The sequence below is a fragment of the Bison bison genome, unplaced genomic scaffold (genome assembly GCF_000754665.1).
Source record: "Bison bison bison isolate TAMUID 2011002044 unplaced genomic scaffold, Bison_UMD1.0 scf7180017864289, whole genome shotgun sequence".
Lineage (NCBI taxonomy): Eukaryota > Metazoa > Chordata > Mammalia > Artiodactyla > Bovidae > Bison > Bison bison.
In genome coordinates, this window is record NW_011494861.1 from 738,606 (window position 1) to 765,615 (window position 27,010).

The 27,010-nt window shown below is 38.1% G+C and overlaps 1 protein-coding gene across 1 annotated transcript; it reads right to left on the reverse strand.

Moving 5' to 3' along the window:
- Positions 1-14,057: 14,057 nt before the first annotated feature.
- Positions 14,058-25,166, reverse strand: TNFSF18 (tumor necrosis factor (ligand) superfamily, member 18). The gene is made up of 3 exons (XM_010849839.1): positions 24,854-25,166; positions 19,537-19,567; positions 14,058-17,171 (listed from the first exon to the last, which is right to left on the reverse strand). Exons 1-3 carry the CDS (start codon positions 25,064-25,066, stop codon positions 16,825-16,827), a joined length of 591 nt encoding a protein of 196 aa, XP_010848141.1. The 5' UTR covers positions 25,067-25,166; the 3' UTR covers positions 14,058-16,824.
- Positions 25,167-27,010: the final 1,844 nt, after the last annotated feature.

Consider the following 27,010-nt stretch of genomic DNA (forward strand, 5'->3'; position numbering starts at 1 on the left):
ATTATTGATATTTCTCCCGGAAATCTTGATTCCAGCTTGTGTTTCTTCCAGCCCAGCGTTTCTCATGATGTACTCTGCATATAAGTTAAATAAACAGGGTGACAATATACAGCCTTGACGAACTCCTTTTCCTATTTGGAACCAGTCTGTTGTTCCATGTCCAGTTCTAACTGTTGCTTCCTGACCTGCATACAAATTTCTCAAGAGGCAGATCAGGTGGTCTGGTATTCCCATCTTTTTCAGAATTTTCCACAGTTTATTGTGATCCACACAGTCAAAGGCTTTGGCATAGTCAATAAAGCAGAAATAGATGCTTTTCTGGAACTCTCTTGCTTTTCCCATGATCCAGCGGATGTTGGCAATTTGATCTCTGGTTCCTCTTGAACATCAGGAAGTTCACAGTTTACATATTGCTGAAGCCTGGCTTGGAGAATTTTGAGCATACTTTACTAGCGTGTGAGATGAGTGCAATTGTGTGGTAGTTTCAGCATTCTTTGGCATTGCCTTTCTTAGGGATTGGAATGAAAACTGACCTTTTCCAGTCCTGTGGCCACTGCTGAGTTTTCCAAATTTGCTGGCATATTGAGTGCAACACTTTCACAGCATCATCTTTCAGGATTTGGAATAGCTCAACTGGAATTCCATCACCTCCACTAGCTTTGTTCATAGTGATGCTTTCTAAGGCCCACTTGACTTCACATTCCAGGATGTCTGGCTCCAGGTCAGTGATCACACCATCGTGGTTATCTGGGTCGTGAAGATCCTTTTTGTACAATTCTTCTGTGTATTCTTGCCACCTCTTCTTAATATCTTCTGCTTCTTTTAGGTCCATACCATTTCTGTCCTTTATCGAGCCCATCTTTACATGAAATGTTCCCTTGGTATCTCTGATTTTCTTGAAGAGATCCCTAGTCTTTCCCATTCTGTTGTTTTCCTCTATTTCTTTGCATTGATCGCTGAAGAAGGCTTTTTATCTCTTCTTGCTATTCTTTGGAACTCTGCACTCAGATGTTTATATCTTTCCTTTTCTCCTTTGCTTTTCACTTCTCTTCTTTTCACAGCTATTTGTAAGGCCTCCCCAGACAGCCATTTTGCTTTTTTGCATTTCTTTTCCATGGGGATAGTCTTGATCCCTGTCTCCTGTACAATGTCACGAACCTCATTCCATAGTTCATGAGGCACTCTATCTATCATATCTAGGCCCTTAAATCTACTTCTCACTTCCACTGTATAATCATGAGGGATTTGATTTAGGTCATACCTGCATGGTCTAGTGGTTTTCCCTACTTTCTTCAATTTAAGTCTGAATTTGGCAATAAGGAGTTCATGGTCTGAGCCACAGTCAGCTCCTGGTCTTGTTTTTGCTGACTGTATAGAGCTTCTCCATCTTTGGCTGCAAAGAATATAATCAATCTGATTTCGGTGTTGACCATCTGGTGATGTCCATGTATAGTCTTCTCTTGTGTTGTTGGAAGAGGGTGTTTGTTATGACCAGTGCATTTTCTTGGCAAAACTCTATTAGTCTTTTCCCTGCTTCATTCCGTATTCCAAGGCCAATTTTGCCTGTTACTCCAGGTGTTTCTTGACTTCCTACTTTTCATTCCGGTCCCCTATAATGAAAAGGACATCTTTTTTGGGTGTTAGTTCTAAAAGGTCTTGTAGGTCTTCATAGAACCGTTCAACTTCAGCTTCTTCAGCATTACTGGTTGGGGCATAGACTTGGATTACTGTGATATTGAATGGTTTGCCTTGGAAACGAACAGAGATCATTCTGTCGTTTTTGAGATTGCATCCAAGTACTGCATTTCGGACTCTTTTGTTGACCATGATGGCTACTCCATTTCTTCTGAGGGATTCCTGCCCACAGTAGTAGATATAATGGTCATCTGAGCTAAATTCACCCATTTCAGTCCATTTCAGTTCGCTGATTCCTAGAATGTCGACATTCACTCTTGCCATCTCTTGTTTGACCACTTCCAATTTGCCTTGATTCATGGACCTGACATTTCAGGTTCCTATCCAATATTGCTCTTTACAGCATCAGACGTTGCTTCTATCACCAGTCACATCCACAGCTGGGTATTGTTTTTGCTTTGGCTCCATCCCTTCATTCTTTCTGGAGTTATTTCTCCACTGATCTCCAGTAGCATATTGGGCACCTACTGACCTGGGGAGTTTCTCTTTCAGTATCCTATCATTTTGCCTTTTCATACTGTTCATGGAGTTCTCAAGGCAAGAATACTGAAGTGGTTTGCCATTCCCTTCTCCAGTGGACCACATTCTGTCAGATCTCTCCACCATGACCCGCCCATCTTGGGTTGCCCCACGGGCATGGCTTAGTTTCATTGAGTTAGACAAGGCTGTGGTCCTAGTGTGATTAGATTGACTAGTTTTCTGTGAGTATGGTTTCAGTGTGTTTGCCCTCTGATGCCCTCTTGCAACACCTACCGTCTTACTAGGGTTTCTCTTACCTTGGGCGTGGGGTATCTCTTCACGGCTGCTCCAGCAAAACGCAGCCATTGCTCCTTACCTTGGACGAGGGCTATCTCCTCACCACCGCCCTTCCTGAACTTCAATGTGGGATAGCTCCTCTAGGCCCTCCTGCAACATGGGCATGGGGTTGGTCCTCCCGGCCACTGCCCTTGGCCTTGGGCGTGGGGGCGTAGGGGCGTGGGGTATCTCCTCCCGGCCGCCGCCCCTGACCTCGGACTAAGGTAGGCCTTAGTCACATCAAAGATTCCAAAGTAGAATGCTTAAAAGGCTCATCATTGAAAAAGACGTGGTGATATTTTGGGACCAGGGTGGGTTCACTGATAATATGTTCCTTAGGACCCCCACACATTTCCTGTTTTGGCATATGTGTTTTGCTGACAAGGGAAAGGGACTTTGTAGACCTAGGACATGGATTTTACCAAGGAATTTTGCCATCTTTGTAAAAAAAGGTGGGAAAATGCAGACAGGGATACTGATTGATCTTCTGATTAGGCATGTGTTGATTAAAGGACTTTAATCCTTTAATCCACAACTAAGTGTTGATTAAAGAACTTTACCAATTACCAGGAAAGGAGATACACACAGAAGGCTTTGGTATACTCATGGAGGAGGAATTATGTGAGACACTGGGGAAGCAAGAAAAGTATATTCCTATTTTCAAGGAGGTTATAGTAGATTAGGGAAAATAAATACTTACACAAATACTGTAACAGCATATATATACTATATAATACTATAATATACAATGTGTCTGTATATACTATGCATATACTTTAATAACAGCATATACATACTTATATACACACTAAAATAACAAATATATATCCAGTACTATATTGCTTAGGGATTGTGGAAGGCAAAGAGGTCCCAGTGAAGCAGATACTTGAACTAGTTTTGAAGGCTGGTTTTTTTACCTCGCTAAATGATTTTGAAGAAATACTTTAAGAATATTTTTTTAATTGAAGCATGGTTGTTTTAAAGCTTTGTGTTAGTTCTTCGTATATAGAATAGTGATTATATATCCTTTTTCATATTTTTTTCCGTTACGGTTCATTACAGGGTATTGAATATAGTTTCCTTTGCTATACAGTAGGACCTTGCTGTTTATCTACTTTATGTACATACACACACACACACACACACACACACACACACACACACACATATATATATATATAGCAGTTTGTATCCACTAATCCCAAACCACTAATTTATTCCTCCCCTACTTTCCCCTTTGGTAACTGTAAGTTTGTTTTCTATGTCTGTGAGTCTATTTGTTTTGTAAATAAGTCCATTTGTATCATATTTTAGATTCCCCATGTAAGTGATATGGTTGGTATGTGTCTCTTTCTGACTTACTTCATTTAGTATGATAATCTCTAGGTCCATATATGGTTCTGCAAATAGCATTATTTCTTTTTTACGGATGAGTAGTAGTCCATTGTATTTATATACCACATCTTTATTCTTTCATCTGTTGATGGAAGTTTAAGTTGTTTTCATATTTTGGCCATTGTAAATATTGCTGCAGTGAACATTGGGTGCATGTAGCTTTTCAAATTTGAGTTTTTCCCAGTTATATGCCCAGGAGAGGGATTGCTGGGTCATATGGCAACCCTAGCTTTTTAATGAACCTCCATACTGTTTTTCAGAGTAGCTATTCCAATTTACATTCCCAACATCAGCATAGAAGGGTTCTCTTTTCTCTACACCCTCTCCAACATTTGTTATTTGTGGACTTTTTAATGATGGCCATTTTGACTGGTGTGAGGTGATACCTCATTGTAGTTTTGATTTGCATTTCTCTAATAACTAGTGATGCTGAACATGTTTTCATGTGCTTATTAGCCATACAAATGTCTTCTTTGGAAAAATGCCTACTTAGGTCTTCTGCCTACTTTATGATTTTTTTTTTAATTGTTATTGAGTTGTATGAGCAGTGTGTATATTTTGGAAATTAAGCTCTTGTCATTTACATGGTTTGCAAACATTTTCTCCCAGACCATAGGTTGTCTTTTCATTTTGTTTATGGCTTCCTTTGCTATGCAAGTTTGACTAGGTCTCATTTATTTAGTTTAGCTTTTATTTCTATTTCCTGGGACGGTTGATCCAAGAAAACATTGCTATGAATTATGTCAGAGAATGTTCTATCTTCTCTTCTAGGACTTTTATAGTGTCATGTCTTATACTTAAGTCTTAAAGCTGTTTTGAGCTTATTTTTGTGTATGGTGTGATGGTATGTTCCAACTTCATTGGTTTACATGTAGCTGTCCAGCTTTCGCAACACCACTTCCCAACCCACTTCCTAAAATATCACCTCTTCTTTTCCAATGTTGAGTCTTTTAAGCATTCTACTTTGGAATATTTGGTGTGACTAAGGCCTACCAGTTTGGTCTAGTTTGTAGAATTATAAAACAGCTCCTAATATGGAGAACTTACCATCTGCTAGGTATTCTTCCAACCATTTTCCCTGTAATGCTCACTACTATTTCTTTGAGTATAACCTCTTAGTCTCACATTTTATAAATGAGGAAACTGAAGGACAGAGTTGCTCAATAGCTTGGTTAAGGTCACACAATCTTGACCAAGGTAAGGAGCAAAGCCAGAATCTCTTAGCAATCTAAATTCACAGCCTGTTCTTTCAAATAATCCACAACACTGTCTGCCATTGAATCTTTCCTCTTAAAACTGAAAATCTAAATAATATTTATCAATTTTCAGTCTTCTAGAATTTCTCTGGTTCTCTAAAATTTGCCAGGTACTATGAAACCTTAGTAAACGTTTTTTAGCAAACTGAAAGGCTTCACCAGGGTCAATGAGGCTAAACTCATTCAGAATAACAGGAAGTTTGACTACTTATTATCTTACATCTGTGTTATCTTTTTCAGTTTGTACAGCATTTCATTGACTGAGATGCCTCAGTCTAAATGCCATTCTTTCTGGGAATCTTTCTCTAGCCAGGCAGTTTTTTATTTTTTTGGTTTATATTTCACTTGGGTTTTGTACTCACCTCTAAATTATTTTAGTATATTTTACATTTATTTTATTTTTTACATAAATAGCCTCCAGCTTTGTTCTCTTCCTTCAGGATTGCTTTGGCAATTCTAGGTCTTTTATGTGTTGTTTAGTAGTTGTGTCCGACCTGCAACCCCGTGGACTGTAGCCCACCAGGCTCTTCTCCATGGGATTCTCCAGGCAAGAATATGCGAGAGGATTGCCATTCTTTAGGGGATCTTCCTGACCCAGGGATTGAACCTGGGTCTCCTGCATTGCAGGCAGATTCTTTGCCATCTGAGGCACCAGGGAAAATCAGGGAAGGGTCTTTTATAGTTCCATGTAAATTTTAGGTTATTTGTTCTGATTCTGTGAAAAAATGTCATGGGTAATTTGATAGGGATCACATTAAATCTGTATGTTGTGTGAGTAGTATTAATTCTTTCAATCCAAGAATATGGGATATCTTTCCATTTCTTTGAATCATCTTTAATTATCAATGTTTTATAGTTCTCAGTGTATATGTCTTTTACCTCCTTGGTCAGGTTTATTCCTAGGTTTTTAAATATAATTTTAAGAGGGATTTTTTTTTTTTTTACTTTCCCTTTCTGATATCTCATTGTTACTGTAAAGAAATGCAAAGATTTCTGCGTGCTAATCTTATGTCCTGTTACCTTACTGAATTTGTTATTTTTAGTTCTAGTACTTTTTGAGCAGAGCCTTTAGTGTTTTCCATATACAGTATCTTATTTTTCTGCATATAATAACAATTTTACCTCTTCCCTTCTAATTTGCATACATTTCTTGTCTGATTGCTGTGGATAGGACTTCCAATATTATGTTTAATAGAAGAGCATCCTTCTCTTAATTGAGCATCCTTCTCTTGCTCCAGATTTTAGTTGGGAGGCTTGAAACACTTTGTTATTTAAACTGCCAAATTTTCAAGACACATTTGATTATACTAATGAAAAAATTCTGTCCATTTATTGCTAAACAAAACTGTTTAAAATACTGAGACAGTTGTTTCAGTTAGCACTAAAATCATCCTTACAACCATGTCTTCTTGTCCAAGATCCCTATTTTATTACTACTGCTTCTCTGTCTGAGCTCCTCCCCTCTCTGATGCTGCTGTCTCTTACAGACCGCTCCTCACCTGGGCTGTCTCAGTAGCCTTTCAGGTGGTCTTGCTCTGCCTCTCCAACACGTCCTTCACCACGGTACCTGAGCTACCATCTCTGAAAAAGGTCCCATCAAGCCAAAAACTTCTAAAATAAAAAACAAAAAGCCCATAAATAGTAAAGCAAAGATTCCTTGAACTAACACTCTAGCTGTTTGTTATTTGATTTCCTTTGCATTCCGTGTCAGTTCCCAACTCATATCTCCATCTATGACCTTCACTGAGCAAGGGGCTCACACATGCTCTCTTTCACACACCATGCCTTTACTTACACTTCGTCTCTGCTTAGAGACCTTCAACCCTTTCATCATATGAGAATTCAAATATTTCCCCCTTCTCTGATTTGGCTAGAATGTGTTATCCCTTATGCTTATTCATAGCACTTGTTTCATTGTATTGGATGATCTAGTGGGAAAAAAAAAAAAAAAAACTTGGCTAGGATTTGGATAATCTAGATTCTAATTCTTGAATATCTTCTTAACTTCACTGTGTCTATTTTCCAATTGCAACTGACGGGGCATTGATCATCTTTGTATAAGATACCTTTTAGCTCTATAACTCCTCAGAACTATATATTTGTGATTTGAATCCATCTATCTTCTACTAGGTGTAGTTTCTTAAATCACAATGTCTTATAAATCTTCACATTGATTGTAGCACCTGACTGCATTTTGTACCTAAAAAACCTTGGTGTAGATTAGTGGAATAAATGAGTGAATTAGTGAATGAATGATTAGATGTTTATATAATACAAATTGAGTCACTATTATGTTAGTAATTTAAATAAGATGTATTTAAATAAAGTATACTCTCCATTTGATGATGTTTATAGAGAAGATCTAAGATCACAGCCTTGTCTAACTCAATGAAACTATGAGCCATGTCGTGTAGAGCCACCTAAGATGAATGGATCATGGTGGAGATTTTTTGACAAAATGTGGTCCATTGGAGAAGGGAATGGCAAACCACTTCAGTATTCTTGCCTTGAGAACCCCATGAACAGTATGAAAAGGCAAAAAGATAGGACACTGAAAGATGAACTCCCCAAGTCAGTAGGTGCCCAATATGCTATGGGAGAATAGTGGAGAAATAACTCCAGAAAGAATGAAGAGACAGAGCCAAAGTAAAAACAACACCCAGTTGAGGGTGTGACTGGTGATGGAAGTAGAGTCCGATACTGTAAAGAGCAATATTGCATAGGAACCTGGAATGTTAGGTCCATGAATCAAGGCAAATTAGAAGTGGCCAAACAGGAGATGGCAAGAGTCAATATCGACATTTTAGGAATCAGGAACTAAAATGGACTGGAATAGGTGAATTTAACTCAGATGACCATTATATCTATAACTGTGGGAAGAAATCCCTTAGAAAAAATGGAGTAGCCATCATAGCCAACAAAAGAGTCCAAAATGCAGTACTTGGATGCATTCTCAAAAATGGCAGAATGATCTCTGTTCATTTCTAAGGCAAACCATTCAATATCACAGTAATCCAAGTCTATGACCCGACCCGTAATGCTGAAGAAGCTGAAGTTGAGTGGTTCTATGAAGACCTACAAGACCTTTTAGAACTAACACCCCAAAAAGATGTCCTTTTCATTATAGGGGACCAGAATGCAAAAGTAGGAAGTCAAGAAACACCTGGAGTAACAGGCAAATTTGGCCTTGGAGTACAGAATGAAGCAGGCCAAAGGCTAATAGAGTTTTTCCAAGAGAACATACTGGTCATAGCAAACACTCTCTTCTAACAACAGAAGAATCTACACATGGACATCATCAGATGGTCAACACTGAAATCAGCTTGATTATATTCTTTGCAGCCAAAAATGGAGAAGCTCTACACAGTCAGCAAAAACAAAACCAGGAGCTGACTGTGGCTCAGATCATGAACTCCTTATTGAAAAATTCAGACTTAAATTGATGGAAGTAGGGAAAACCACTAGACCATTCAGGTATGACCCAAATCAAATCCCTTACAATTATACAGTGGCAGTGACAAATAGATTCAAGGGATTAGATCTGATAGACAGAGTGCCTGAAGAACTATGGACAGAGGTTCGTGACATTATACAGGAGGCAGTGATCAAGACCATCCCAAGAAAAAGAAATGCAAAGAGGCAAATATTTGTCTGAGGAGTCCTTACAAATAGCTAAGAAAAGAAGAGAAGCAAAAGGCAAAGGAGAAAAGGAAAGATATACCCATTTGAATGCAGAGTTCCAAAGAATAGCAAGGAGAGATAAGAAAGCCTTCTTCAGTGATCAATGCAAAGACATAGAGGAAAACAATAGAATAGGAAAAACTAGAGATCACTTCAAGAAAATTAGAGATACCAAGGGAACATTTCATGCAAAGATGGGCACAATAAAGGACAGAAATGGTATGGACCTAACAGAAGCAGAAGATATTAAGAAGAGGTGGCAAGAATACACAGAAGAACCATATAAAAAAGACCTTCATGGCCCAGGTAACCATGATGATGTGATCACTCACCTAGAGCCAGACATCCTTAAATGCAGAGTCAAGTGGGCCTTAGGAAACATCACTACAAACAAAGTTAGTGAAATGATGGCATTCCAGTTGAACTATTTCAAATCCTAAAAGATGCTGCGGTGAAAGTGCTGCACTCAATATGCCAGCAAATCTGGAAAACATGGCAGTGGCACAGGCCTGGAAAAGATCAGTTTTCATTCCAATCCCAAAGAAAGGCAATGCCAAAGAATACTCAAACTACCACACAATTGCACTCATCTCACACGCTAGCAAAGTAATGCTCAAAATTCTCCAAGCCAGGCTTCAACAGTATGTGAACCATGAACTTCCAGATGTTCAAGCTAGATTTAGAAAAGACAGAGGAAACAGAAGTCAAATTGCCAACATCCGCTGGATCATCAAAAAAGCAAGACTTCCAGAAAAACACATACTTCTGCTTTATTGACTGTGCAAAAGTCTTTGACTGTGTGGATCACAATAAACTATGGAAAATTCTGAAAGAGATGGGAATACCAGACCACCTTCCCTGCCTCCTGAGACACCTGTATGCAGGTCAGGAAGCAACAGTTACAACTGGACATGAAACAACAGACTAGTTCCAAATCGAGAAAGGAGTGCGTCAAGGCTGTATATTGTCACCCTGCTTATTTAACTTATATGCAGAGTATATCATGAGAAACGTTGGGCTGGATGAAGCACAAACTGGAATCAAGATTGCTGGGAGAAATATCAAGAACCTCTGATCTGCAGATGATACCACACTTATGGCACAAAGTGAAGAAGAACTAAAGAGCCTCTTGACGAAAGTGAAAAGGGGAGAGTGAAAAAGTTGGCCTAAAACTCAACATTCAGGAAACTAAGATCATGGCATCTGGTTCCTTCACTTCATGGCAAATAGATGGGGAAACAGTGTCAGCCTTTTTTTGGGGGGCTCCAAAATCACTGCAGATGGTTAGTGCAGCCATGAAATTAAAAGACATTTGCTCCTTGGAAGAAAAATTATGACCAACCTAGACAGCATATTAAAGAGCAGAGACATTACTTTGCCGACAAAGGTCCGTCTAGTCAGGGCTATGTTTTTTCCAGTAGTCATGTATGGATGTGAGAGTTGGACTATAAAGAAAGCTGAGCGCCAAAGAATTGATGCTTTTGAAATCTGTGGTGTTGGAGAAGACTCTTGAAAGTCCCTTGGACTGCAAGGAATTCCAATCAGTATATCTTAAAGGAAATCAGTCCTGAAGATTTATTGGAAGGACTGATGCTGAAGCTGAAACTCCAATACTTTGGCCACATGATGCAAACTGACTTATTTAAAAAAGACCCTGATACTGAGAAAGATTTAAGGTGGGAGAAGAAGGGGACAATAGAGGATAAGATGGTAGGATTGCATCACCAACTCAATGGACATGAGTTTGAGTAAACCCCAGGTCTTGGTATGGACAGGGAGGCCTGGCATGCTGCAGTTCATGGGATCACAAAGAGTCAGACATGACTGAACGGTTGAACTAAAGAGTCATTTTTGGAGAAGATATACATTACTTTTTCTAATACATATATTTAATAAACGCCAAAGCACAAGCTTACTTTTAAGGATGTGGTGAAAGCATTACTATGGTAAAGGAAGCTAATGTGCCCTAGGGTATTGTTTCTTAGGGAAATAGGATAATGAAATGACTTTCATGATAGTGGTATGTGATAGTAGCCAAGTTTCATGGAGCACTTGTTATATACGTACTTAGAATTTTGCATTGCTTATTTTACTTAAGTTTTTAAAAATGGAGAAGAATGGATATTAGATTATTTTGAGAGGTTGTTTGCAACATATATATCTTTTATCTTGCTAATCATTCTAACCAAGAGCTAGGTACCATCTTTTTTGTTCATTCATTTCAATTTGTTGAGTTCTTTTAATGTTCCAAGAACAGTTTTAGGTGCTAGGTGCTGGAGATATAGCATTGAATAAATAAAATGCTTTTATCTTGGGGCTTACCTTTTTGGAGAGGAAAGATAATAAGATAGATGTTAGATAAACAGGTTAAAATTTTAGGAATAAATCTAGCTCTTAAAATCAATGGCAGCCACCCTTCTAGTATCACTATGTATCATGAACATTTCATATATTAATTAGTATTGTAAACATAAATTTATTTTTGATTCAACAAATATTAAATTCCAACTATATATCAGACATTGGATAAATGACAGTAAACAAACAAGAAAGTGAGTCTCAGAAAAGACAGAAATTTGTCCAAAATCCAAGTAATTGGTAAATGGCAAAACTGAGATTTTGAAAAAAGTATGTGAAGCTAGTGAAATAATCTTGGTCCACAGACAAGAGCCATAGCAGAAAAGAGGTCAGATTCTTTTTGAAAGTAAAGATTCTTTTTGAAGGTAAAGATTCATTTTGGTAAACTTGAATTTGAGATATTATACCCGCAACGTGAGACTGTCAAGTAGACAAGTGAATTTACAAGTCTGAAATAAAGGAGAACAACTTGTGCTAGAGATAAATATTTGAGAGCTGACAGCATACAGGTAGATAATGTAATATTGATTGTGGCAAAGCTTGTATGCTATAGATTGCCAGCATTCAATTGGCAAAGTTGTCACTAGGTTATAAAAAGTGAAGATCTTGACCTTTTCTAAGACTCAGAGGATAGAAGTTCAGGTGATTTTGTGATGAGAAATGGATTATGGTAAGCCTCATGGGCAACAAAACTTAGGGTTTTTTTGTTTGTTTGTTTTACTTTCTAAATTGTATTTATTTAGAAGCTTTGACTGTCTTTAAATACTTGGAGAAATATTCAGCTGAGATGCAAAGTTGTATGCCATAAAGCAGTGGTTCTTATGTACCTTATCAAATGTACATAAGAAAAACCAATGGATCAGAGCTAGTTAAAAATTTGATTCCTAGGGCTCATTCCTAGAAACATTTATTCAGTGGAATATGAATGGGGACTAAGGATTTTTTTAAGCTTACTGGATAAATCTGATGTAAAGTTTATAGACCTGACTTTGAAAAATTCTGCTATTGCTCACTGAACAAATTGTTCTGTCTTAGTATTGTAAAGATAGCTGCTCTTGGTGCATCTGCCCAGCAATCATTAAACCAAATAGGAATTTTTCCAGTTCTGGTGATGTGAGACAGGTAGCTTATTGACCCTTTACCCTTAGTGCAAGTTAATTAACAAGGTTCTTTTATTTCCTCAATTACTTTAACAATGTTCCTAAGAACAGGTTGATAGAGAAGGACAGCATTTAAGAACAGTAGGTGATGAAATGGAAGACAATAAATAAAGGGAGCCTAAAGGCTTTGCCCACTGGAGTCTGTCATCCAAAGTACACATGATAATGCTAAATTCACACCAACACTCAAATTTGTGATTCATTTGTTCATTCAGCAGACAGTAAGAACTATGGCCCAGGCACTGTGGCGGACCTTGGACTCTAGTCACTGGATTCCTCTCAGAGACCAGCCCATTGGATAAAAGGAACAGTCCAAAAGTAGGTAGGGAAGATTTCCATTCTAAACCCACCGGTACACCACAGTCTGATTCTGTGTTGAGGCCCATTGTGAACAACATCTCCGTTCCACCACCACCCCACCACCCCCTGCGCATGGTGGTGGTGGTTTAGTTACTAAGCCATGTCCGATATCCCTGGACAATACCAAAGCTGGGTAGAAACAATCACCCTGGATGCTGAAATCTGAGATTTCCACATGCAACTGAAGAAATGAGAAGGCTGGTTTATTCTAATGGGGCCTGTTTGTTGAATTTTCATTTTTCTATTGTCCAACACTTCCTGAATTCCTTGAAGCAGATCCCATAAACCCTCAAGCCTGCTTCTCCAAGCAATGTAATGGGATTCACTAATACTGCTGTATTTCAGAGTAATAGCTCATCCAAAGTGTGTTGAACTCCTTAAAGTTGTTAATTGCTAACAGAAATCAGATTAAGATAAAATGAATGGAAGAGTCTGCAGTTTACTATCTTGAGCATTTGTTTTAGAACTGTAGATAGAGCCTGCTTAGAGCTCAGCACTGTTTTTTTTTTTTCTATAAAAGTTGAACTATTTCCATTATACTTCTCTAATTTTTCTTGACTATGTTCATTTCTAACAGTTTTCTTAAGTCTAACTTCTCTGAGCAGTGATTTTCCTCATCATCTGCCTTTTTATTCAACTCTTATTGCTCTTTGTGATGATGTTGGGACTTTTTGTATTTCTGTGTTTTATTAAAGTTTTCCTAGATCCCTTTTTGACACACGAGAGTATAACTGGATGGTAATATGATTGGTACTTGAATATCAAAGTGAGACAATATCAAATTGTCACTGCAAATATGCAGAATTTATAAAAGGAATGAAGGTAAGCTCCCTGTGCCACTCCTCTTAGACACTTTAGGAAGATCAAGGATGTAAATGAGGTCAGAGTCAGGAGGAGAGATTATGATAAAATTTATAAAGAGGGAGTAATAAAAATAGCTATCATCGAAAGACCACAAATAACAAACGTTGGCAAGGATGTGGAGCAAAAAGAACCTTCCTACACTGTTGGTGGGAATGTAAATTGGTGCAGGCACTATGGTGAACAGTATGGGGTTCCTCAAAAACCTAAACATAGAACTACAGTATGATCCAGCAATCCCTCTCCTAGGTATACATCTAAAGAATCAAAAGCACTGATTTGGAGTGCATGTATCATTTCAATGTTCATAGCGGCATTATTTACAACAGCCAAGACATGGAAGTGACTCAAATGCCCACCAATGGATAAACGGATAAAGCTGTGGTTTATATATAGTGAAATATTACTCAGATGTCAAAAAGAATAAAATAATACCATTTGAAATAACATAACCATTATCCTTAGTGAAATAAGTCAGAAAGACAAATACTGTATGTTATCATTTATATATAAAACCTTTATAAAAAGCAAATGAATAAACAGAAATAAACTCGCAAATATGGAGAACAAACTAGTGGTTACCTGTGAGAAGAGGGAAGGAGGGGCAAGACAGAAGTACCAGATTAGCAAGTACAAATTACTATGTATAAAATAAATAAGCTAACAGGATACATTGTACAGCACAGGGAATTTAGCCAATATAATATCTTTCAGTGGACTATAATCTATAAAAATTTTGAATCACTATGTTGTTCACCTGAAAGTAACACAGTAAATCAAACTGTATCTCAAGTAGAAAACTTTTAAAAAATAAGTGTTTCATATGGGCAACAATATCTTTGATGTATACTTACATTCTCTAGATCACAAACACTAGCCTGATAACCCACAGATATGTCAGTTATAGCCTACTTACCAACATATACTTTATTATAGGTATAAAATTTAAACAACTATTTGAAGAAACAAGGAAACAGAGTATACATTGGAAAAAAAAAAAAACCCTGAAATCACAACACTAGGGAAATTTAAAGGTCATCTGTTGGTAGCTTTTGGTTGCAACTGTGGAGACCTCTGCTTGCCCTGAGAAATAACTAATAGGTGGGGCTATTTGTAAGGACTATGACAATTTCACTTTCTCCCTTGCCTATCCTGATTGTTCCAAGAACAAGGCAGGAACCGAGAGGCTTTATTGAGGAGAGTTTTACAAGCAGTGGTGTGCTGGTGAATAGACTTTCCAAAAAGAAAAGCCCTGATTGCCAATTCCCATGGTATAAATAGTCCCACCATAGCCAATTTCAAGGATGACTGTATTTCATAGCCAGAATGTGCAATTTTTGAAAATATAACAATCAGTTCTTAGGAGCAGGGATTCCCTAGTGGCTCATATGGTAAAGGGTCTGTCTGCAGTGCGGGAGACCTGAGTCAGATCCCTGGGTCAGGAAGATCCCCTGGAGAAGGAAATGGCAACCTACTCCAGTATTCTTTCCTGGAAAATCCCATGGACAGAGGAGCCTGGTGGGCTACAGTCCATAGGGTCACCAAGAGTTGGACACGACTGAGCAACTTCACTTTCTTATGAGCTAGTGCTGGCCCACTCCTGCACACTGCTGCTTATAACCCAACAATGATTAACACCGGCAAGTTTCCATAAATATATGTCATATAACTTTAATTTCCTGAGAAAATACACAAATGCAAGAGGAACCAGGCATCCAAGTCTTTGGCCCAACAGATTGCATTAAAAAAAAAAACAACAACAACAAAAAAAGAAATACTAAGAAGCACCTTGGCCTCAGGCTTAGTTTGCTCCTAAGCAGACAATACAAATATTTTTAAATTAGCTTTATACGGTGATATTATTAACACACTGTAGCTTTTTACAAATATCCATAAATATCTTAAATTGGGTTATCATGTAATCATATTACATACCTTTCAATAAGAACCCATAAGCAGCTAGTTAATTTTGTAGAGTCCAAAACTTTAGCAGACCATTATTGAGTTGAGTGCTATTCATTCTTTTTGGAACTTAATACATTTGACCAAGACAGTCTCTACAAAGTGAGGAAGGGAGTTCAGTTGAAGTCAGTCCTGAACAATAGCCCATGCTCCCTGGTCCAGGTAAGGAAAGGAAAAGAAGTCTTTGAGAAAGGAAGGCATTGGTGTAGCTTCCCTCTATCTGCCAAGAGAATATATACCCCCTGAAGATCTAATCTGCTAAACTTTATAGACATCCACATGAGAGCAGAAATACCAACCCTAAAGCTAAAATAGTGTGATACAGTGGGAAGCCCATGGCCCCTTGTTAATCATTTGTTCTGTGGGGTGAAGCAAGTTACCTATGTTCCACCTGCCTCCATATTCTCAGTGTTATAATTGTGCCAAAATACCTGCCCCGTTAACTTTCTAGAGTTGCCATGTGATATATGAAAATACTTTGCAAACTGCCTAGCCAGCTAAAAATACGGAATCATGACATGAAAAAATACAGTACTGGTAATATAAATTTCTGTGGTTAAATCTTATGATTAGTAATGATTACTCTTTCTTTACCATCGGCCATGTTTAGGCACATAGACAAACAAGTTCTCATGAAGCCCTATGTAAAGGTTCAGAATGACCCTTTTGACCAGCTGGTTTTATAAAGCACCAAGCATCCTGAGTGTGATTAAATTAAGAAAAATTCCAGAATAAAGTGCATCCCACACCAATGCCACCTGTGTCTCTGTCCCCTCATGCCATCAAATGTAAAGTGGGGTAATGCTTGCATAGCAGTGGCCACCCTCCAAGTCTGACTACTTTTTTATTAGGAGGGTCTCAGAAGATAGGAATATGGGAAGAATGAAGTCAAGCAGTCCACAGTCCAGGAATATGAGAACAAGGGCAGACTACTGCCCTGGATCTTTTCTGCATACAAGATAAGACTCCTGTGGGAATAAGACTTCATTTTTCCACCCAGAGATTCAAGGGTTAAACAAAGACACTTGGAGAAGATTCTGTCCTCTAGCTACCCATATTCATTTCATGAACTAACAAAACTGTCTTTGCTGATCTAACATCAAGGGTTACCAAATGCCTTTTGTCCTTCTTCTGAGTCTCATTCAGACAGGCATGAGAAAAGAAAATTCACATGCAAGGAGTTCTGTTTCTGTTGATTTGTATACTCAGATGAACTGCAGAGATTGAAAATCTTCCTTGTCCAGCCTATGCACTGATGTCTCTGCAAGTGCTGAAGAGGATGAGGAGACCGAATCAAGTCTCTAGGAGATGAATTGGGGATTTGTAAGTAAAAAGATCCCCCAGTATGTCTTATTTTTCAGAACCTGATGCTCAGCATTGAATATCAAGTCTATTACATCTCCAGCGTGGAATTCGTAAGCCCCTCCTACATTCTGGATCATAGAGTTGTTGGTTAGAGCTTGTATGGGGTCTTCGTTCTTACGCAGCTGCACCTCGAAAGGAGCTCGTCCCTTGTAGGCTGTATTGGGAGCCACTTGGCCATAAATTAAGTACAAACCATTCTGAAGTATCTTCAGCCTCCAGTCAGCTGTCTTATTCACACAAGAAGGCTCAGGAGAAGGCATTTGCCATTTTGAAGGTAATGGTCCTACAAGATATTTATAAGGGGGGAATGGGGGGAGAAACAAAAAGAAAAGCATAGTTATTTAATTATTTCATCATCTTCTTGATAATAGTTTCTTTCCTATTTATAGGAAAGGTCTATACTAGTTCTCTCCAACCACAATTTTAAGTATCTACCACTCCCTACTTTGAAGAAATTGCCTAAGTTTATCTCTTGCTTGGGGGGCTCTAAGAAAATAAGTTTGGAATAGGGAAATGGGTTAGGGAATAGGGAAATAGCACTGTATCATTTGTCAATCAGTATTTGTGAAATAAAAAGAAGAAAGGAATGGCACACTAGGATGGTGATGACAAGAGTTGGCAGTCCAGAAATGTATATTCATGTTTTTCTGTAGCAATACTATTTATTATGTATCACTTTATCAATGAGGCCTGCTCATCAATCTGTTTAAAATAGTGCTCTCCTGTCACTCTCTCTCTTTATCTTGTTTTAGTTTTCTTCATAGAAGTTGTCACCATCTAGCCTATTATAATTTAAGTTGTTTATTTATCAATCTTATACCTACTTGACTATAACATTTGAGGACAAAGGAAAAGTGAAGTTGCTCAGTCGTGTCCAACTCTTTGTGACCCCATGGGCTATAGCCTACCATGCTCCTCCATCCATGGGATTTTCCAGGCAAGAGTACTGGAGTGGGTTGCCATTTCCTTCTCCAGAGGATCTTCCCCACCCGGCGATCAAACTCGGGTCTCCTGCATTGTAGGCAGACGCTTTACCGTCTGAGCCACCAGGGAAATCAAATATTCCTTTATTTTGTCCATAGCTGTATCTTCAACACCAAAAAGACTTCCTACTACCCAGTATATGCTGAATTAGGTGTACTGTGTCTAAATAATGGTGCTTTAGCTTATAGGTATGTGTCATTCAAGATTCACTTGAGATACTATTATCCAAATCCTTAGCAAATAGCTACTGGTAAATTAACTAGTTAATACATGGAAATTATTTGACTGTTTAAATAGAGGTATCCCTAGGTTATTGCTGTCATGGGGGATGTGAAAAGGATCAAGACTTTGATTTTTATGGAATTTACACATTTTCCTAATGTTCATTGTTTTTACACAAAGATGTAATTTCAGAATCCCAGAATGTGCAATCATTATCTGGTGTGTTCTCTAATGCTCCATAATTTTTGTTATGGGGGCAAAGCCTTTGTCAAATAATTAGAAAGAAACCTTGATTAAAAATATACTAAAAGAGATAACACATTGACTTAAATTCTTCTTTATATATAAATAACTGATATAAGGGTCTGAAGGAGAATGAAGGAGAGATCATCAAAGCAGAAAGCAAAGTCTCCCTGTTTCTCCATTGAATCCAGAGCCCAGTAAATTTCTTCCTGCTTGACCATGCTATAGATAATAGGCAAGTCACCAGGAAGAAGTATCACTGGTTTTTATATTTAATTCTGTGATGGCGGGAGCCTCAACCTTAAAGTTGAGGTTCTCAACTTTTACCACATCAAGAGGGTATTTCAAACATATCATGAGGAGTTTCACTCCATTTACTAGAAAAAACAACAAATCAAAAAGGCAGAGACAAGTAAAATGAGATTCCCTATCCTCTCAAGTCAAGGAAGCCTGGCTATTTGTGCTGTACAGTAAAACGGGAATTGAAGTTGACTCTAGAAGTAGTCTGCTCTCAGCGGAAAATGGGTGTTTGATCTTAAACCAGTAAACAACCCCAAATGTATTCATTTTTAATTTTGTATGTATTCTAAAAAAATACCCAAAGGCTCAACTGTAAACCTTACTGTGTCTTCTAAGCAAGTACCAGGTCACTATAAAGGAAAGTGACTCAGGAGCTAAGAGGAGAGGTGAAAGGAGCAGAGAAGGGACCACACCCCTCTCGTTTCTCATCTTTACACTTGGAAACAAAAATTTCACCCTACACTCACTCTAGTGGACACTAGCAATATGGGAAATGTGAGAAGCTCTCTGAGTCTGTCCCAGGGAAAAGTCGTAGAAATCTGAAACTTGTGCTTATTAAAACAATTAAAAACAGAGCTGAAGCCTCAGCTCCTAGACAACTACATGATTAACAGTTAAAAACAGTAGTTGTAGGATAACTAAAATAGAATGCATCCTTTCTTAGCGCTGGAGCTTGCCTTTTGCAGCAAATAGTAAGAAAAGTAAAAAGGAGACCTATAAGACAGTTCAGTCCAGTCAGTCATTCAGTCGTATCTGACTCTATGCGACCCCATGGACTGCAGCATGCCAGGCCTCCCTGTCCATCACCAACTCCCAGAATTTACTCAAACTCATGTCTAAAACTCATGAGTCGGTGATGCCATCCAACCATCTCATCCTCTGTGAGACAGGTTACTCACCAAACTTCGCTACACAGGGTCCTTGGGCAGTCTGTAGGGGAAGAAGAGGAATTGGTCAGGATGGTGACAGTGTCACAGTTTTCTTGATTATTTAGAGGCTCAGATTCCTGAAGCAGACTTCTCTGCCCTAACCACATTTTAAAAAAAAAAAAAAAATCCCTCCCTCCACCCTGTTTTGGATCTCTCTGCTTTCCTTTACAGATGACTGGCTCCTTCCTCTACCTTTCACTACACAGCTACCTTTTGGGTCTTCTAGGAGGAAGTTAAGAACTCCTTCTATCCACCTAATCTCCACCTACAGGACACCTATTTGATCTTGGATGCTCCTTCTCTTGGGCTATAGAAATTTTCTATATGTCTCTGCACCCCAGTGACTGCATAAGATGATCCACTGGCACGTGAGAAGAAACTAACAATTTCCATTTATATTTATTTTAAATAGAAAATTAAGCTATAGAAATATTTATTAATGTATCAGAGTGATAAAGTCTCCCCTATTTAATATTTAGATAATCATGCATCACACATAGTAATTGAGATAACCCTGAGGAGATCTCAGTTTCAAAATCTTGCAACACAAATTACATGCCACAGAAAGCTATCAGTGTGGTTGATTTTATAAGTACAGATATTTAAATACTAAAGGCTTTACGATACTTGGTAGTAAGATAAGGTATATCCACAAACATTTTTTGCAGGGGCCATGTAACAGTGCATTGGTTTTCTTGCAGCAAACTGTTTAAGAGACTTTTTGAGCTTAAACAGGATGCCAATTTTTTAATAGGATTTCTCTGGCTGCTATGCTAAATACATTAAAGAGTGGCAAGAGTTACAAGGTAAGAGATCAGTGTAAGCATCTAGGCAAGAAAGCATGGTGCCTCTGACCAAGGTACCAGCTGTGGAGATGGTGACAAGTGATTGGAAATTGAGTAAACAGGAGTTCCTGACATGGATATGGATAAGAAAATGAGACAAAGATGACACCAAAATCTGAGCAATTAGAAAGATAACACTGTTAATGACTGAAATGAGCAAGATTTAAGAGGAGTAAATTGGGGGAAAAGAATCATGAGTTCATTTTTTGGACATGTCAGATTTGTGATGAGTATTAGATACCCAGGTAGGAGTGTCAAGAAGGCGACTGGATCTATAAGGATGGAATTTAAGGAGTTCTAAAAAAAAAAAAAAATTAATTTAGGGGCCTTCAGCATCTGCATGGTGAGTTAAGATATGAATCTATATAAGAGCATCAAATCAGTGATTATAGATAGGAAAGAGTATTGAGATATTGCAGTGTGTAGGGGTCAGGGAATAAGAAAGAACCCACAGAGGAGGCTCAGAAGGAAAGGCCACCTTGGTAAGGATTTTAATTATGAACTATGGAATTTAAGTTGTCTAAGGAAGGGAAAAAAATCATGAATGGAGTGAGGGACTATTAAGTTCTTTAAAAAGGAACTTTGCACTATTGAATGATGGACTTAAATTTTAGTGTCATAACATGGTAAGCGTACTCAAAGACGCAGTCTTCCATTTTGATCTATATGTGTTCAGGAGGTGATTTTTCAGTTATGACAGTCAAGACCATGAATCAAGGTAAATTAGACGATAACTTTCAATTTCTTGTATTAAAATGTGTTAAACTAAGATTAAGAAAATAAAAGAAACATTTATCAAATTACTAAAATACTATTTCAATTGTTTTATAAGTGTTTATATTATATAATTGCATATTATACAAATACAATATTTTGGTAAAAGCAAAATGTTTTTGCACTGTGAATAAACCACATTAAGCATATCACTTGGTTTATCCTTATAAACTTACATTGCATATCTTTTTAATATACAAAATATTATAATTTGTATAAGACTTAGCAGTTAGCATATATATTGGGATTGTAGTCAAGAATATTTTGTTGATAGAGTTTCTTAGAAGAGATGCTGAAATTCCATTTTGTTTAACCCATGTGATAGGGACTCCCTTAACTTCAATTTTCTCATTTATAAAATGGGGCAATCGCAGCACCTAGTCCATTTAGGTTGTTCAAGTGCTTAAATGAGTTAAGTCTCATAAAGGATTTTGCCCAGATATTCTGTCTTGTCCTGCTTATTAAGTATTAGTGTTTTGATAATGATGTTGATTATAATGAAGAATGAAACAAACTTTATGTACCTATATATTATACTAGCATTGTAAGCAAGAGAAACTAATGTCATCTATGGTCATTGCTTCTTAAGAAGTTTATCACCTTTCTAGAAAGACACAAATCAACACATGAAGCAACTGAGTAACAATCTAAATATAAAAGCATGCCCAAAAATGTGCCATTGATAACATCTATGTTGTCTTCTGTCATGTATAAAGAGTGTGTGAAGAAACCTAAGGCCACAGAAAAATTAATTGGAGAAATCTTGGATGTTGCATGGTGGGCTGCTTTAATGTCCATTTAGAACTACAGAAACCACCATTGTGATATTCTGTCATTATTGTCACAAGTGAAAATCTGTCTAATCACTAAAATCCTGTATTTGGCAGTGAGACACACTCTTTGGTTGAGGAAGTAGAATAGATAAGCAAGGAATACCCATTTTGTTAAGTCTTTATCTTCATTGTAAAGTCATTAATAATAATGGTATAAATATGAATCACTACTATCTACTAAGAGCCTACTATGGGTCAGGATTGTACTGTCTCTTAATTCTTACCACAACTCTATGAGATAACATTTTCATTTGCAGAAGAGGAAATGAGAAGTAGGAGGATTATGTAACTAGCCCAAGGTCACGCAGCTGAAAAAAGGCCAGGCTGAGATCCAAACAGCCTGTCTGAGTCAAAAGTCTCACCCCTACGGCTCCAGAGCAGTTTGTATTTCTAATCCTGGTGATGTTTGGAAGGAGTAAATATCCACTTATAAAGCAGTATATGAGTCCTGTTTAGTTAATTCATCTTTGCTTAGAAGGATCAGTGGCTCTTGTAACCCCATTTTGATTTAAGCTCAGATTTATGTAATTGGGTTAATAAGTAAACTTAATAATTATTTCTCCAAACCAACTCTAATCAAATCATCATTTGGAAATAGAATCTACTATGCTTATAAATACATGCAAAACTTCCCCTTTTGAAAGTATCCTTCGTTTCACTGAAGCAGGGGACTCTCCTGAACATTTGGTTTCTTCTTTTTTTTTTTTTTTTGCTGTGAAGGTATTTTTTATTTTTTAAATTATTTATTTTAATTGGAGGCTAATTACTTTACAATATTGTAGTGGTTTTTGCCATACATTGACATGAATCAGCCATGAGTGTACATGTGTTCCCCATCCTGAATCCCCCTCCCTCCTCCCTCCCCATCCCATCCCTCAGGGCCATCCCAGTGCACCAGCCCTGAGCACCCTGTCTCATCCATCGAACCTGGATGGGTGAACATTAGGTTTCTTAAGAGATAATTTCTGTAAGGTTATTTTCATGTAGGGGGTGGGGGACCATCTCCTTGGCTCATAACTGATTCTTTCAGTGAGATGTCTTCTGAAAGAGAGGGAAGAAAGAAAAAAAGAATCCTCCCACGGAAGTTTTTGTTGGTTTAAAAAGATGTGAGTCTTCCTGTCTAACACTTTTTGAATTAGTGCCTAGAGAGGTTGGAAAGTGGGATTTTGTATACAATAACCAGAGTGGAGATGAAAACAATGTAAACTCCAAGGTCATAGAGCATTATAAGGAGGTGGAAGTGGCTACCTAGTAATGACTCATCACCCACAGTCATTCAGTCGTCTTTTCCAAAAATACTAACCTGTGGCCAATAGGGAAAGAGAAGTGCGGGAAAGTGGAATATGGAAGCTAATATCATTGTACCATCAGCCAGTCATTGGCTTTTCCCATGGGAACAAAGCCTCCATGGCACCCTGTCAGGACAATATCCTGAAAACTTTTCAAAATTCCCCAAATTTGGAACAAACTCTGGGCTGTTTCTTTAGAAGCAGAACCTTTCACTGGGTAGCTGCATGTTGTCTAGGAGAGGGAATCCCAGAATAAGAGCTCAGACACAGGGGACTCATCAAGTTCAACGTTGGCAAGAGGTGTCCTAAATGCCTCTGGGAGTATGAGACCTCCTCCTTCCCTTTGCAAGAGCAGCTGTGTGCCTCTGAGAAAGACACTTCTCTTCTCTCCCAGGCAGAGTCCCCAGTCACATGCAGGAACTGATGACACGGAAAACCTACCCTATGTTTTTCAATGTCATCAGGCTAATAGCATGTGGAGTGGTTTTGAGAAGGAAAAGGCACTTCCAAATTTAAGTTGTTGCTATTCTCACCCTTCCCTTTCTTCAGAAATTGAAACAAAGAATTCCTAATGACTTTTCTTCCCCCTGCTCAAAGCTTCACTGTCCAGAGAGTTCAGAGGTCTGCTTGAAACATTCCTTGAGACTCTGGGGGATGTGGTCACAAATTCCTTTCTTGTACACCATTGTGTACAGTTACAAAATACAAATTAATGGGCTACTGTGTAAAAACTTGGCCAAAGCTCTGCTTGCCCTAGGTTAACATCAGCATCTTCTCTGTACTGTTTCCTCCTGTATCTTTTCTCAGTTGCTTTCAAATATCTTTAGTAGTAGAACCATATCTTTGAAATCTTAACTGGTCAATCTGTCCCTTAGAAAAATGTTTCTGCAGTCACTGTTTTCAGATGTACCCAGGAATTGGCTAAATCCTAAATTAAATAAGGCATTTATGTTCTTTCTGATCAACACTATGTAAACAACAGTCAGAAAAAAACTTTTACTAAGAATCTAATGGATCTCCATTCTCTTCCCTAGACCCATAATTTGGAGTGGAGCTCAGTGGGAAATTCCCGATAAACATCAGGGGCTTCCCAAAAAAGAAAGTACTTCCTCCTTCCTCCGTGAAGCCTTCCCTGATCAACCTACCCCGAAGTCATTGCCCCCCTCTTGACTCCCTTTATGTTCTATACCACACTTAGATAAAGTATTAATCACTGTATTTTATGGCTAGAAGGGACATGATGATGAACAAATCCATTTCCCTACCACCACTTTTCAGATGAAGAAGCTGAGAACCAGAAAGATTAAATGTCTCTCAAATGCATACAGCTAGTTATTGAGAGACCTAAACCCAGAATTCGTATCTTCTTACTCCTAGTTCAGTGCATTTCTCTTCTCAAAGATAGACTACACCATCTATTACTTACCTTACTTGTCTCTTTCTTTCAAAGCTCTAACAATATTGAGTGACAATGCTAACAACTAGACTTAACAAAAGAAAAGAGGAGTACAATAAATTGTAACCTTAGATTCTGTTGTCTCCTTACCTTGAGTGGAAGAAAAGTAAAGATTAGTGCACTGAAGGAGCAAAGTAATAGCACAATAATTACTGTTGAGTAGAGGAGCCATTGTTTCCAGGATGGTCTCTGTGCTCCTTGAAGACTTGAATGGCTTAAAGGCATATTCTCCATGTGGCTCAAACTCATTGTCTGCAGGAATGAGAGCTGTGGAAAGCAGAAATTCAGGAGTGATGAGCACATGGTGCAACTAGTCAGTTTTGTAGAATAGTATGCTAATTAGTAGTGGGTGTGAGAGGCGGGGTTTTCCTCCTGATTCTGTGTGTTGGAAAATGATACTTCTAGGCTAAGTGCTGACTCTCACTTGGCACTAGGCCCAATGCACAGGGCTAAAAGCCAATACAAACACAGAGGATTAAAAGAAGAAAACAAGGGAAGTTAAAAGGGGAAAAAACTATTTCCTAAAACAAGAACAACTACGGAACTGGGCAGTATTACAAATTATTTCCAGATAATTACTTTTTGTAAGGAAAAAATAAAGTTCAAGATTAAGCCCTATTATACTCCAAACGTATATGTGTGAGGCAGTAGATTAGGGAGACTGGGATGCAAGGTTTGGAAAAAATAGTTTCATGGATTTCTAGGGCATAAAATGTGTTCATTCGAAGATAATCTCTAGAAAACACCAAGTGTATTACTAGAATTTAATTTTTAAAATGTCAACACAACAAGCTTAATTCTTTTATATCTCACCATTTTGAAACTCTGAAAATTCAATGCTGGCATCAAATAGAAATAAAATTATCATAAAAAGATATTTTATTGCACCCTGTCCTCCAGTCTGAGCTTACACTCTATTCCAAAAACCTGAAGTTTTCATCCTGGAATCGAAAATACTGATTTATTGCAAAATTGAGGAAGTCTCCTGGTTCACTGTACTCAATCTTTCCATCTGTTAAATGGAATACCTGCCTTCTCCACTCACCTCTTCCCCTGCCGCCCCACACATAATATCAGAATTATGTGCTAGAAGGAATAAGCGTTTTTAAATCAGACAGACCTGAGAGAGGCAGTTCTTATCTGCTCAGTAGCCATCAGCATATTCTTCATTTCCTTCGTGGTAAAATTAGAGAAAATTTCCACTTCATAATGCTTTTCTGAGAATGAAAGAGATGTAAAGTTTTGGCTAAGAAGTGTTCCATAAGTGCTTCTCTCTTCACCCTTCTGAGAGAGGTTGTCAAGACTAAATCAATTATGAAATCCTAGAAAAGAATGATTTTTAAAATATTTACCATAGGGTGTAATTCATCTGATGTTCTTTCAAATAAAAGTAGGTAAAGTATTTTGAAGAAAAAATTTCTAAGAATCAAAGTTGTTTTTTTTTTTTTTAATTAGGGGAAAAGCCTATTGAACATCCTCATTTCTGAAAGAAGATGCTAAGGATAAGAGAACTTGAGGACTTCCCTGGTCATACAGTGGATAAGGGAGAAGGAAATGACAACCCACTCCAGTATTCTTGCTTGGAAAATCACATGGATGGAGGAGCCTAGCAGCCTACACCCCATGGAGTTGCAAAGAGCCGGACACGACTGAGCAACTAACACACACAGTGGATAAGAACCCACCTGCCGATGCAGGGGACATGGGTTTAATCCCTGGTCTGGGAAGATTCCACATGCTGCAGAGCAACCAAAGCCTCTGTGCTCCAGCGACTGTGCTCCACACTGTAGAGCCTGGGAGCAACAACTACTGAAGCCTGTGTGCCTAGAGCCTAGCTCCACAATAAGAGAAACCACTGCAATGGGAAAACTGTGTAACACAGAGAGTAGCCCCTGGTCACCACAACTAGAGAAAACCCACATTTAGCAACAAAGACCCAGAACAACCAAAAACTAAATAAATTTAAAAAGGAAAAAAAAAAACCTTTGAAAGGTGTATCACACCATTAATGACTGGGTGACAGTGGAGTGGGGACCTGGGCCTGGAGATACTGTCTTATAACCCATTTTTTTTTTTTACTACCACACTAATTGCAGCAATATTTCTCACTGAGTTATCAAATTTAACTTGGCCCAGATATCTCTGAAGAAGAGTCACTGAGTCACATGGGAATAATTTTTCAATACTGCAATGTTTTGTGGCTCTGTCCAGGACGCTGTGATTCAGAGAAGAATAATAAACTGACTC

Coding starts and splice junctions, on each gene's coding strand:
- TNFSF18 (XM_010849839.1), bottom strand. CDS start 25,066: ATGTGCTCATCACTCCTGAATTTCTGCTTTCCACAGCTCTCATTCCTG. Junction 19,568..24,853: donor TTACTTTTCTTCCACTCAAG/GTAAGGAGACAA, acceptor CTTCCCCTACAG/ACTGCCCAAGGACCCTGTGT. Junction 17,172..19,536: donor ACCCTGTGTAGCGAAGTTTG/GTGAGTAACCTG, acceptor AATATCTTGTAG/GACCATTACCTTCAAAATGG.